The sequence below is a fragment of the Falco punctatus genome, assembly GCF_963210335.1.
Source record: "Falco punctatus genome assembly, chromosome: 3".
Lineage (NCBI taxonomy): Eukaryota > Metazoa > Chordata > Aves > Falconiformes > Falconidae > Falco > Falco punctatus.
This window is the reverse complement of record NC_137582.1, coordinates 2500896-2515885: the sequence shown is the minus strand read 5'-3', so window position 1 is coordinate 2515885 and position 14990 is coordinate 2500896. Positions and strand designations below refer to the sequence as shown.

General features: G+C 36.2%; 1 protein-coding gene and 1 long non-coding RNA gene across 5 annotated transcripts in view; one reads left to right on the top strand and one right to left on the bottom strand.

The window, feature by feature from the left end:
* Positions 1-14990, top strand: part of LOC308059915 — a 370995-nt gene that overhangs the window by 41569 nt on the left and 314436 nt on the right. The window lies entirely within an intron of this gene.
* Positions 1-14990, bottom strand: part of KHDRBS3 (KH RNA binding domain containing, signal transduction associated 3) — a 110226-nt gene that overhangs the window by 8141 nt on the left and 87095 nt on the right. For 3 of the 4 annotated variants that reach the window (XM_080377893.1, XM_080377894.1, XM_080377892.1), the window contains 2 exons: positions 4933-4991; positions 1701-1903 (listed from right to left, as the gene is read on the bottom strand). In XM_080377893.1, the coding sequence (XP_080234019.1) occupies positions 1812-1903; positions 4933-4991 (151 nt within the window). In that variant the 3' untranslated portion in view covers positions 1701-1811. Of the gene's footprint in view, positions 1-336; positions 394-1700; positions 1904-4932; positions 4992-14990 lie in introns of those variants that run through there. The other variant, XR_013926478.1, reaches the window with a different exon arrangement.

The following is a 14990-nucleotide window of genomic DNA, read 5'->3' as shown; positions in this document are numbered from 1 at the left end:
ATTCCTATTTGAACACTACAAGCATAAAACCACCTTTTCTTTCACCTTCCTCTGCCCAATGAAATACTTAATTAGCTGAAATGTCGTCAAAGCTATGTATAACTTTCAATAAGCAAACAGCCAGAGGACAGTGTCCGCACACTGGGACAGTTTAATGATCATTTAAAACTATGACTTTTCCCACCAGAATTGAACATAGCCAATGATTTTTGCTGGTCTTCAGCTCAGTACCTGTAATCATTATGCAAATTAAAGCCTTGTGTATAAAGAATTAAGGATGTGATTGATGGCTTCATTGTTTATCTAATAATTTCACAGATGAGTAAAGATACCTACCAAAGCATGGGAAGATTAAGGTTTTTGTTCTCTTGGCTGTCCAAGGAGTTGGGTCTCCTGACAAGAGAAAAAAAGATATTTTTACTAAATTTCAAAGACTTTCAAATATAAACAATGTAAATCAAACTATAATAAATACAAACTTAATGATTAACAAAAAGCTTTAGATAACATTTGTAATGTTTAATTTACTAGCATTTATGGAAAAATAATATATTACAAACTATTGGTTATGAGGTTTTACTGTTGTTTAATAGGGAATAGTTTGTCCAAATTTAACTAGCTAAACTAAGGCTTTTTAGATTACTAACACAAATTAAACGTTTTAAAATGAGAATTTAGGTGTCCTCAAAGTCTTTCCTACATTCTAAAAATGAAACTTTCTAAAGTTGTAACCTCCCTGTTTTTATTGGTTATATTAAGATAAATTAAGTGAGATTAAAATCTTATTTGATTTATTTACCTTTGCAAATGAAGACCGTTTTAAGGGTTACACATCCTCTGCCTCTGAAGAAAGCGACCTCAATTAGTCAAGTCAGAAAGTCTTTAAAAGCTTTGTGTTTATTGCTTCCAGCACGGAGCGAGGTGGTCATTAACGTACCAAAATTCTCATAAAAAATCCAAAGTTGCACTAGTGAAAAAATGCTCAACAAGATGAAACTAGTCACATCTTTTTCAGAAAATTCATTAGCTATTTTAAACCACTTTTAACAAAAATATTTTGATTTAATGTGGCACTCAAGCAGATCCATACCATTTGGATACTTTAAACAGCATTTATATCTACTGTGAATATATATATGTATATACATTTAGGATTATACCATTTTTTAAATAAGTCGCGCAATGTTTAATATGAGCCTTTTATGCTGATCACTGTTAAACATTTCTCCCTGTTTACTACTATTTATGAAGTTTTATTATAAGATAAAGCATAAAATTAATCTCACACACACTGATTTTCTTTCAAAAGTTTATTTAGTATCAAGCAAGGGTAAAACTTTGCTTAACACTACAGAACATTTCAAGACTTGAGTTACAAAATACCACATTATTTGCATTTGTAATTTGCTTCCCTTTTTACGCATGTTTGCAAAGAGAAAATCTAGCAAATGGCTGAAAATAAAAACTAAAAACTAAATTGTTGAAAACCTTTAAAATAAAAGGTTACGCTTATGTTAAAAGAATGAACTAACATATTTAGTAAACCTATTTTTTGTTTAATACTAGTTAATCAAAGGTTATTTTTTTGATCACCTATTTTTTCAAATACAGTTTGGAAATAACAAAGTTCCTTGTTTTACATATCTTTCTGTCCAGGTTGTTCTTTCAACAAAGTATTTTAAGTTCAGTCCATCCATTCAGATTTTTATGCGCTTTGATTTAATAAAAAGGGATTGTTCATAGAAAAAATTACTTTGAACAGTATACAGGACTGGTGGAGATTGGATATTTCACAACATCAGACAGTACAATCAGTATCTGGCATATGGCTGGTCTCTGTAGACTCCTTTTGTTGTCCTTGCAGAAGGTGCCTTGTGTCGTGAGTTGGTCCATTCTTCTTGCCCTACAAGAAGGGAAAATAGAGTTAGACCCCTTCCAAAGTTCTCAGACACTGTACTGATTTTTTCCTTATTTAACTGGGAAATAGACAGTGACATTTTATGTACTGAAACCAAGGTATGACAAGTCGAACACTTGAACCACAAAATCTGGGCACAACACACCTATATGAGCTACCCAACAGTGCTTTTTCAGCACCTAATAGCAGGGAGTGTGACAGGCTAATACGGCAAAAATATGTAGGGCTCTGGCATTCTGGCATTAAACTGGACATGCATGCAAAAATGGAAGCTACAGTCGCAGACTTACAAATAATGATGCTAGGATGAATTGAATGAAGGATATGAATTATCTACAAACAACTAAACTACCCTCTGAAATGAGCTTCTTTGCATCAGTACCGATTTAGGCTTAATTCAAATATGCAATCAAACAGTTAAAAACCTCAAGTATCACTAGAAACACCTACAGCTTCTAACAATCTAGGCGCACTATTTAACTTCACTGTAAACATACACTTCCCTCTTAAAAGGACAAGGGAAATTGCTGCTTTGAATTTTGACTGTAAGTTTGTGAAAGCCTTGTGCTATATTTGATGCCTCCTAATCCTACCACATTTACATGCTTCCATATCTACTTTTGGAGAATTGCCCTGCCCTAAGCAGACAGATCTCCAAGTGAACCCAATGCAATCCAGAAACTAAAGGGTGGAATCCAAATATACAGTAACCTAAAATGTTGGCAGCACTTTGCCTTTTCTAGTCCATTAAAATAAATAAATAAATAGAAGTCGACAGTCAAAGAACCCTTGCACTTTGAATGTTAAGGTCACTTGCTCCGACAGTAGATATCTGAAATTAGGTGTCAAGAATCCTTTTAAGTTAAGGGTCCATTTTCACAATCTCTTCATAAGAGTCTCATTCTAGCTACTTTATTTTTTAGGTGGTTGCCTGCAGAGCCTGGGTTATATATTATACCTAGGTGGTCAGAACATTTGCCTAGGAGGTAAAAGGAACCAGTTCAAATTTGGTGTCAGGCTGAAAGAATTAAACTTGTACCTCAGGCAAGTTCCACAGCAATCTGATAAAAGAATAACATACATGAGAAGCAACCTCTTGTGCTTCTTCATTGCACAGAAAGCAAGGCTTCTATTAAGCAAGGAAAAGAACCCTAACCTGACAGTAAAGGCAGCTGGCAGAGGGGTAAGAATTAAAAATATCTTAGCTTTTAAGCACTGCTGCAAAGACTGCTTAAATGTAAAACTCTAACTAAGACTGCTTTTAAGGGGAATACTTGCTCTTCTTCAAGCAACTGGTCAAATTGGTAGAGTAAGAGTCACTTTTTTATCAGTTCATTTTGGTGCCACTCAGGGCTCTAAATCCTAAAAATACTGATATTCTTCCTACATCCTCTGGATTGGCAACTGAGCTTCTCAGGGAAGGAAAAGTTCAGGTCCTTCCTGGGAATCTGTGTTTCCTCCTAGCCAACACTAGGCAACCAACTGCTCACTACACAGTCTTACAGACTTTAGTTTGATACACTTAACGTTCCTTACACACTGCAAGGGTGATTATTAGCATCTAACTCTGCATTTAGGGATGTACTTGAGGGTCAGCTAGTTAAGAAATAAAGTGTATAACTCTTTATTTGTATGTGCAAAAACTTCAGTGGCTGTAACCCATAATCATTCTTCAAGGTATTTATAGTCTTCGTCTCAACTTGAGCAAGTACATTACTTAATATTCTGAGTGGCTGTGCTTTGATAAATAGAAAACCAACTTGAAATCCAAAAGCAATGAAAAATCTGTACTTTCAACGTTAAATACTGCAATCCACATTTTTCCCTATCAGTCTATCTAAATTAAGCAGTTTCATACTTTCCCCTCCCCCCATCAATTCTGCATTCATGGAATAGTCTTAGAAGTATCAGGTTTATAATGGCAGTTTATTTTAATGCTGAAATAAAGATTTAAGTGATATATCTATCAACACCAATTGGAAGTGCTGTGGGACAGAGGAATTTCAAGTGACCTCTTTTGATAAACTGACTTTCCCCTTAAGCAAAATAATTAGTTTAAGCAGATAACATTAAGGCATTTATCACAACTTAGTTGAGATCCTTTTGGTTTTCAGCAAAAGAAGCACTTCCAAATGGAGTTCAAGAAACACACCATGGACAATTTCACATACAGCTTTAAAATCATTTAGGCACCCATTACCCTGAATCACAACTCTATTACACAAGTTACTAACAATCTTCGAATGTTTGAGATTTGAGTGATTTAGATTATATTTCTCTGATCTCTAGCCAGAGATTTAACATTTTTCCCTTAATCAAAGGTGCCTTTTAACATGCTTTATGCTTCTAATCCGTAACAGATTTCTTTAGTTAAACCTGTCACTAAAATACTTCTAACTTAAAAAAATGTGATCTTCACCACTGGCATATGTTTTTTTGCTTCATTACACATTGTTTTGTCTCTGTGTGAGTCACCCAGTGCCCTCATGTCTATTAGCTACCTGAAGTACTTTCATAACCTTTACATAATGACTCCCTGCTTGATTTCCCAAGACTGATGTATGAAAATGAACTAATAGAAAAAACCATACAAGACTAAAATGCACTCAATTAGGCCCTGATCCAACTGAGAACTTCAGCATATTCTCTACATTGTACCAAGCTTCAATGCCAGTTGTGTCACACAAAGCATTTGCTTTCAGCTGCAAACAGCTCCTGAAAAAAGGTCCTACACCCCCATTTTTCCCCTTAAATCTCATTGAATGTGACATCAAAAGGGTACCTGAAACACGATTTAGATTTTTTGTTATTTCTTTTATTTTAGTTTATGTTAGCTAGCAGCCACAGAAACTTTCTTCAGTAGTTTTCTCAAACACATCAGGAGCTCTGTGACAGCGCAGGAACCCCTGAACAGCTGTTATCCACTGTAGAACTTAAGCTTGCCTTATGGAAATTCTTCTTTCATATTTTTTCAAGAGTCTACTACTGCAGTAATTCAGCTGAAAGCTACTCACCATAAGAGTCGTACGTTTCTTCACTCAGTCCATGGCCATAGTCATAGTAATCTGCTCCACTGTATGGGAGAAGGGAAGTAGGAAGAAGAGCAAAAAATAAAGCAATTACATTTTAAATAACAATGCTTATCATTACACTTTCTTTGAAAAGAAGAAAGCTTGAAGGATACAGACATGCCCTTAGGTAAGAAAGGTAAAGCATCCATGTGACAATGACAGCTTAGGTCTTGTTTGTTCATTGATTATAAAAAAGAAACCATATTAACTTTCATTTAGGATTCTTTTTCATCACTGAGCCCCTGGTCCACAGTGTATATGTGGATGTGGGAATTTTGTATTTAAAATCATACTTATAGTTGGGAAGGCTGAAGATCTTACAAGTGCCAATGAAAGAAGAGCAGGAGGTGTTGGTACTGAACCAATTCATTTGTTGTATGAAAACCACTTTTCATTACCTACTGTTGTCTAGTAGTTTGCTTTTGCATCTTTGAATTCACTGATAAAAATGCAACGAAGGAGAAGCAACTTGCTGGTCAGAAGACTATATAGTTGCTATACTTGTACAAGTTCCAGTGTCTTCAAAACAAGACAAATGTGCATGTATGTAAATGCTATCACTTTAATAGGCAGACAAGAAATGACACCAGGAAGGAAAAGCAGAAATCTGCAGTCATTAGAATTCAAAAGTAAGTATGAACCCCGTAGCCATGGCCTAAAACAGTCTTCTGTTTCCTAACTGCACTTCTATTTGTATTAAGACGACTGAATGGAAACTGGAGAACAAGCCTTATTACATACTACTTTTCCATTATGCTTTCCTATTTCATGTCAGTACGGCTATGTATAGTCTTTCACATAGCTGACAGCACAAACGTCTATTAGACATGCTTGTAGGACATCAAAAGCAACTTTTAATTGTTTCTTCCCTTTTCTTTCTAACCACAGCCAGACTCGGGGCTGACTATATTTGGAAAATACTCTACAAGCTGATGCTACCAGTCACGACCTTCTGAGTGAGAAGAAAATCGCTAATGTATGATCACTAGAAAGTAATTAGTAATATTGACAAAATGTTTCTAACATTTGATTGCTAATAAAATAAAAAACAGAAAAAAACAATTTATAGCACTAACATGAATTAGCAGGTAAATCATTTATACGAAAACAACATCACTATCATTTCTAAACTGACACAAGACAAGGGTAATTTGTTGCATTTGGGTTGTTTGTGTTTTAGTTTTTAGTGAAAAAAACCAAACCCACAACGACATTTCAAAACCCATAAAATAATCCAGGGCAGAAATAATACAGTTCTGGCATGCACAAATGTGTATCTAAAAAGTGTGGGTGAGTATTTGTTATTGCTAGTGTAAGGCTTCCTAAACAACAATTTAACCACAATGTACTATGAAGACCCACAACACAGTATCTGCATACAACCTAAATGTTATCTGTGGTTTGTTTGTTAGTCCATGTGATGCGGACCCCAGAATAACAAGGGAAAAGTTTGAAACATAAGAAATAACATAATTTTTCCCTGCAGCAGCCAGTGATAAAAGTCTTTATTCTGACAACGAAAACTGACATTCACTATCCTTCCACACACTACTTGATTATTTAAAGCTGTCATTAAGTTTAGAAGCCTATAGCAGCTGAGTTCTAGCCCTGTATCTGTTAACCCTGTCAGAATGACTTTTGCAGGGTTTCATTTCATAGATCTAAAACATCTATAAAGCAAAAAATGACTCATTTTACAGCATGGAAACTGCAAAACAAATAAACATCAGAAAAGAAAAAATCTTTTACTTATACTCAAAGTATATCATGACCAATCTTTATTAACAGAAAAACCCTTCAAACATTAATAATCTGTCCAAAAAGTACAAGTTATAATGGGAAGTAAAGTTGCCTAGTCCAATTCAAAACTCTACTCTGACTGCTTTATTATTTGTGGTTATGAATAATTCCAACGCTCTTGCAATTTAATTCTATGTTAAACAAATGTAAAAGTTCAGATAAGACAACTAAAGACTATAACCCAAATAAAAGGGTACATACATGGCTGTAAAGAAATCCGGGTAAAGAAAACATCAAAATTTGTTTCACCTGTAACAGAGTCTGAATAGCCCAGAGTTCACAATGAAGTCCAAAGCTAACTGAGGTTTAGAGGAATTACAGAAAAATCTAGTACTGTATATGAAGTTAAAGCTTACAGAACTATTTTTTTCAAAGCAATTACCTGCCAAAAGGAAACCTGGTAAAAGGAACCTGCAAACGCCAAACTTCTGAATTACCCGTTTGAACTCACAAACTGCGATAGTTGAGGTCAATTCTATTCTGAGAAATTAAGCAGCTATATTAAAGAATTCTTCCTCCAGACAGAAGGTATGATTTCAGTTTTTGTTTTAGAAGCATCCTTGACATCTCTGCATTTTTATATAGGTTCTTTGGCATCTTAGCATTGTGACTGAAGACTAATCAAACTGTCTTTCTCTAATGGATTTATTCTGTAAGGGGAGCCCTTTTCTTTGCATTTCTTTCATTTTGTCTCAGAAAGGAGAACAAAACTACAAAACAGGTTCATTTTCTTTACCTCGCGTGCCTCCCTCCTTTCAGAACAAGGAAAAAACATGCCCTGGATCCTTTCCATTTTTAGCCTAGCAAGATTAAACTTGGAGTTCACCTTGAGTTTCTATGTTTTCACATGTGAAGTGTCTTCTTCGGGCCACTTTCTTCCATTTTCTCTTTTTAATGTTTCCTTACTTCTTCAGGTGTATACTTTGTAAATGGATAATGGCATTATATGGTACAGTCAGCTGAGTTTTCAAGAATCTTCCTAACCATCAAGTAAACAATACAAGTGCAATCGACACTGGAGTATCAGATGCGATTCAGATCTTTTGTACATACAGAGCCCTCGCTTGTATCTCCTCACCTGTAACGTCTTCTGTATTTCCATTCAGCACGATGTCTTTGGGCTGACAGGAGACAACAGAGATAGCAAAGACAAAAAAGTGGCTTTCCACTTCAACACAAAAACTTGGAACCACCTAATGTTAATGGAAAGATTAGCAAACAGCAATAAACTTAAGTATGTCACTTCTAATTTCTGAGGGCTGGCCATTAATCCCACAGTGCTTAGAGGAAGTGTGAGGTGAGGCTTAAGTAGTTTAAATAAGGCCAGGGGAAGTGCCTGTTTTCTCTGTTCAAGAAACAGCCTGAGATAGAGAAAAGCAACCTCAGATTTTAGCACTGCATCACTGATGAAGAAAAGTCTTAGAGCAGCTTTTTTTATCTAGTAAAACAGAGGACTGGGAAGCTTCCTGCTGTTTTTCTAGAACTACTGTGCTGTGAAAAGTGTCTTAAAATACTTTAATTTAGAGGTATTCAACAGAAGACTTCAAAGGCCTTGTGCAATATGACCTGAATTTCTCAGGCTTTTCTGCTAAGCTGATTGTTTCTGAAAATATCTTGATGAACCATAATAGAAGAACAAATCTTTATGAAAAAAACCAAACAGCAGTAACTGCTCTTGACATGATGGTTAAGTCTTAAGCAACTCTTACCTTTTCTTAACTATTAGCTTATTCTGTCTAGAGAATATTTTCTTGGAACAGATATGAACAGAATGGTTGAGTTTCAACCATGAAGATGATCATGAAGATCTCCAAATAGGTCATTAGGCTATTTCTGGGACAATGCCAGAACAGGCATGTCAACCACACGGTGGAAGTGTTCTGTAGTATTTAAAAAGAATGCATAAAGATAGTCAAAATATATAGTGATTAATGAATGCAACTGCCATGGCTCTTTAGATTTGATGCAAGCATCTTTTAGAATCAGCATTATGCCATTTCTGTGTTTGAAACAAAAGTGGTATGGCAGGGAGCCTGACTGCTAAGGGGAGAGTAAAATGTCTCTGACTGAAAGCTTGTTTACTGGAAAAGCCAACACTTAAACCTGGTAACCAGGCTTGTCAGTGCTTAAGCAATGAGTGAACTGAAACTTTCTTCATCTTCAGTGATGAAAAACAGCCTTTGCAATCAATTCAGCTCCTTGTAACGCTTACTAGGGAAAACCAGAAAAAAACCCCCTGCTTTTCCTTTCACACATTAGTATGACAAGCAATTTTGGGATGGGTCCCTTCAGACAGAAGTCAGGGCAGTTTCACAAAGTGACAAAAACCCCCATCCAAACACTGAGGTTTCCTTCTGTGCGAAGAGCAGCTCCACAAGCATCACCTCTGTCTTTCTACACAGAGGTTTCACAGAACAGCAGCAAAGCAGAAATAACAAATGAGTCTCTCTCTAGCAAGAGGTCTGATATGATAGACCCCGACTGATATGATCACATCTGAATAGAATTCTTCGACAAGGACAAAACTCTTTCTATCATTCACAACAGATCTTCATGCTCAGCTGCCTCTGATATAAAAAACCAACCATCAACAGTAAACAGGAAGAAGTGTGTCCCAAATGTTATTGTCAAGAAAACAGTAATTGTAGTGAAGCTGCTCAAAACGCTGTAATTGTCTTGAATATTGAGTTGAGCATCTGTTTTTAATGCTTCCGTGGATCACTAGAACACCGTATTCTGTAATCCAGCTTACAGCAGGGTAGCAGAAAACCAGCATATCAAGAGGACACCCACATCTTTTCTTGCATCTTTCAGACATACTTTTATTTAATGCCCAGTTCTACCACTTCTTAGCAGAAGTTTCTTGGTATATACCATCATCCCTGCATCTCAGTCTATGTCTCTAAAACAGGTAACAATCTCAGAAAGCAACTGAGATCTATACGTGAAAGCTTTATAAAATACAGAAAAATGATGCAATCTTCCTTATGTTCTATTTCATTGTACTCTTATATGGATAGTAACAATAGCAAACCTAATACCTATAATCCTAAAAGGTGACCAGAGTGCCCCCTCTAGGATTCCCTTAGCTATCACTATTTAAAAGTTACTTTTAATGACAGAAATTGTAATAAATTTCACTTCTGAACAGTGAAATGCCCTTCAGAGGCATCTGCATTCTGGTGTTACCTACCAGGCGCAGAATTACGTCTATCTACAGACTTCTACAGAACACAACACAGTTCCCTAAAGTTAACAGTTTTAGCATCCCAAATGTCAGTTATTGCTGTCTGAACTAATTCTGTGTTGTCCCCATCCCCCACTCTCTACATCCCATCCCTCAAAACAAGAACGGTACATGGCAAGTAGCAGAGGTGACTAAAGCACACAGTACAAATAGGGCTTCTGCTCAGGAACCTTGAAAACTATGAATAGAGTACAGCAACAGACCATTCCTAAACATGATAGATACTAAATAAAATGCCAGAAATTTGCTAGATCAAAAAGAAATTTTTGCATTGGCAGAAAACCTAAAAATTCAGGCTGTGTAAACATCAGCGTTTCTGTTTGGCCTGGCCTGTGAATTAGAACCAAGCCCCAGCTACCACACATCACGTTTGTCTGGTTTGCAAAGTGGTTTGAGGAAAGTGAACTAGATTGCTAACGGAGGGAATCAAACTGGAAATCTTAAGTGATCCAGGTGTGCACCCAGTGTTCCAGCTGTTAAATGGGGAACAGATGTGAACCAACATCAACATTAAGATCCAAAAAGATGTGCTTTCTTCCCTTTTCCTCCAAACAGACAAGACTACTCAGGACACTGGAAGCAGCAGAGCACAGTGAAGATCAAAGAAATCGTTAGACCATCCATTTCAATACTGGAAAGAGCTGTGGCTATTATTCCATTTAATTCTCTGTTATCCCTCGAGGTCTGCGTAAGCTGTTAAGAGATCCAAGTTGGCATTACTTGTCACAGACTGGAGTACAGGACAATACTGCCTGTAATACATAATCCACAAAAACTGCGCAGACGCTATGTCATCATTCTGTAATTAGAAATACTAGTCAGTAAGATATTTATCATACCTTCTTGTCCTTCTAATTTATCGAAGGAACAGTACAACTTTCATCAGTTTCCTATAAATTTGATACCCTGACTCATCAGTTGAAATTGAAGAGCATTTGAGAGGAAAAATATCATTCCATCGCACTCTTGTGTGATTATAAATAAAAAATAATAAAAGTGCCATCAAGGAATATATTTGGCTAAAGAAAGATTGCATTTGACAGTTTTCAGGGCTGTATAACCCCAAGCATCTGACAGACATTACAAGCAATGCACTACCATATTTAATTATCTTCCCAGTGTTTCCCTCATGCCCCTTACGCCAACAGGGTCTGAGCCTTGCCTCTCCAATTACAATAAGGCAGATTTTTTCCTCTTTTGTTAAAGACAATGCAATCCATTTAAACTGCAAAGACTTGTTTCCTGGCCTTACGTGGACTCTGCTACTTCTATCAATATGTATTTTCCAAGTGCATTATATACAGCTCTCACCTGACATGAGTACACCATGATACACCTCAAATTCTGATGGTTACTAAACTGTATTTTTCATGATCTGTCATTTGAATGACACCAAAATTGTGCTTAGAAGTACTTCTACTAAAATAAAATACAAAGACAACAAGTAAGACCATTTTGAAGTTTTCCTGGAACATCTTCCTTTTCTAAAGTTGCTCAACTAAACAGATATTTCTTTATCAATGGAAAGTAGTCAGATTTTTTCCCCCTTGAAAGCAAACCAAATACTACAGGATAGTTGAAGAGAGAAAACTGCAATTTTCAATTACTGCTAGTAAGCAGACATAGTATGTTGACTGTCGACCAGCCAAATAGTGCCCAATCTTCATCTACAAAAATGTGTTCTGTGACAAAAACATGTTCTGAACTGATAAAGCCTTATTTCTCTTGCATCTCTCATTCAACTAATAGACCTTGTGAATTTCCAGTGAAGTTCCTTCTCCACCCCACACCAGTAAAGAGAAATCATCCCTAAATATGGTCTTCATTATCTACTGGAAGTGCTAATTTACGATGTTGTCCTTTCTCTAGTCATAGAGAGACTACGTAAGTCTTTTCCTTATCTTTGTGTCTCCAAGACACTGATAGAAAGTTAGTTATTCTGTAACACATCTGAAAAGTCATTTCTAAATGAATAACTTTAATTTGGAAGCCTGATCCTCCAAGTTCAGTTTCTAAAGACCATACATCTAGCAGCGCTGCTGCCTGGCAACTGGATACTCTCCTTCCTCTTTGTTACCTCCATCATCAAAGCTTAAAGTATGATTATTATTTTTTTAAAATCCAAATCACTAATTAAATTGAAGCCCTCATAATATTTTAAAGCTATCACTAATTCCACTAATTCCACTCCTATACCACCTCTATATAAGTCTTCTCCAACAGGTCTCGTTTTATTTTAAAATGCATTTTTACTTGCTTTCTAATCACTGAGGCATAGTCATAATTGAATTTACTAGGAAAGCCATGAAGAAACCCAAAATGATCTTTCTATCTCAAACCATTTCATTAAGTAGTACAGACGAAAAGTAATCCAAACATTTCTTAAATAGTGAAGTAACATACCAATGTCAACATGACAAGGACTCTAAAAACTTTTCCAATTTTATGAGTGCACCATAAGATATACTTGTGGGTTTTCCATCATCACATTTTAAGTGCCTTAGTCTTATTTCTGTTCACTGATGTTTCAGACCATATTTCTGTAAACCAACTAAAAAAAATTTAAACATGCATGCTAGACTCACAACTACCTGTGCTACGAGGCACTTCTGAATATTTTATCTTGTCACATTTTAACAGGTGACAAAAAAATGAAAACATCTATCTAAACCTGAAGAACTAGATGTGAAAAGCTGCAGAAAATAATCTCTTCCAATAATATGAGTGTAGAAATTAAGCAGGAAACCACATGGCAGGTATTTTCAGTTAAAGATACATTAGCTTGTTTATGCTAATGCTTTTGAGGATTTATTTGAACAGAATTATAACCTCCAATAAGCTCATACGTACCAGGTGTTCATAAGGAACCACAATTGCAAAATACCAGCCATTTCCATTGTCCCCAGAAATCAAAGTGCTGTGGATTGATTTGATTTATAAGTCAGAGCACGAAATACAAACAGCTACTAGCATTAAAATAGAGAGAATTACATCTTGAAAAACTACAGTAACAGACACTGTTTTGCATATAATGCATATTTATACATCCTGGAAATGCATGATTGCTGACAAACTTAACAATGTAAATTTAAAACACTGAGCATCACAAACAGAATGTTAGCAATTAACTTTCAAATACCAATAGCAACATCTCCATAAGCCAATTTCAAATCCATACGCTCAGCTCTTTATGAAAATCCTCCTCTTACAGGAAGGTTGTCATCTTTTGTATGACTAAGCACAGTCTTAGAAGGTACCTTAAAATTTGAGCTCCTAGTGGAAAATGGGGAGGGTCTCGCCGAGAACTACATACTAGGAATCTGCTTCTCAAAACTAAGGTGTTCGGGAGTGGCATGAATTCAGGGATTTAGAGACTTGAGGGATTTCAGTAAGCCAATGTAGCTGTATTTAGGCCTCAGCTAAACAATGGTCACTGCCAGATTCCAAGGTGGTTTTTTTTCTTAGTTCTCTCTTCAATCTGATATCCAGTTAGTTCTTAACTAACTCTCACAAGCTGTGAATCACAAACTTCCTCAAACCTTTCAAACCGCAGGGTCTCTGCGCATAGCCTTCCCTGCTTCGCAGAAATTTTATGCCTTGAGTCAGTCAGTCACTGTTGAAACAACAGGTAAAGACTAAGGCCTCACTGCATGGCATTCACAACACTGCGTTTTTAACATGCTTGGGGATTAAAACACCAGCAGTTACCTTTTTATGCTTTTAGATGAATGATTAAAAGTTGCAGCATGTACTTCTCAACGCAGTAACCAATAAACAGAGAATGAATTGGAGGCGCTGTATAAACATAGGTATACTAAAGAGAATTTGCCAATTCCCTCAGACAGGCAGCTTGCAGTTATTTGAATGTATCACATTTTGGTATGATTTGAAATGGTAGCAATTATTGTCATATACACAAGAAGAGCAACAGAGAAACACTGTTTTTAAGCCAATGGCACGATGGTTGTTGCCAAGAGAAATCTATAGCATTAAATGTAGAAACCAAAAAACACTGCAGAAAACTGACAAAGCCAGCAATTACTCTAAATCCTTATTTTTCCCCTTCTCTATCAGTGTTTAAATTAAACTCTGCAACAGAATGAAGATGAGATCACGCTGACTGAAGATCTAAAACAGTTTTAAAATTTTAAGTTATAATTAAACACAAAATGAAACTACTACATGAATGACTTGTTCTTGCCCCTAAACAGACACAGGTATGTACTTATATAAACGATCCCTTTTACAGCTGAGCCTCTGTTGTAGGTAAACAATGCAGCTAGACAAAAGCTTCCCCCACCCACACCCACCCAGGAAAAGATGTATCCAGTTTTAAATGCTAGCAGACAAGCCTAAAGAAGTTATTTGAAACTTCTGACTGCCATGAAGCAGGCAGATGGGGTTCTCCACATTGTTTTGTACTACAGTAAGCTGTGCTAGCCATTCTCTCAATAGTAAACTTAAAAGTACTCAGTAAACCTTTAATGCTGTTGGAGAGGTAACAAACCCAGCCCCCCTTCTTAGCAATCTTGTCACATAATCCGAATTTTAGTAACAAACCTCATTCTCTGGCATGTTAACTCTCTGCAGCATCTGTCACTGCTATGAATGGTTGATCATAAGTACCTCTGTAGTCATCTCAATGCTATTAAGCAGATGGCAGCGCTAAATCCGAATGATGTAGTACATCTCCCTTGTGGACTTTGTTTCCATACACTACCATTATTCTACAGTTCCTCAGTGATAAATCTTATGTATTCTAGAGAACATTAAACAGTGAACTGACAGAGACAATTGATTTATTAGCATCCATTTACCCTTGCCCTATTATTGTCTTCACAAACACTTGTGCAGATCATGTATGGAGCCACTAAGGGACAAAAGCACTTTTGCTCGATTTGAAACATATTTCAGAGATTTCAAATAAATAGATTTTTCTCTTCATGCTGAAAAT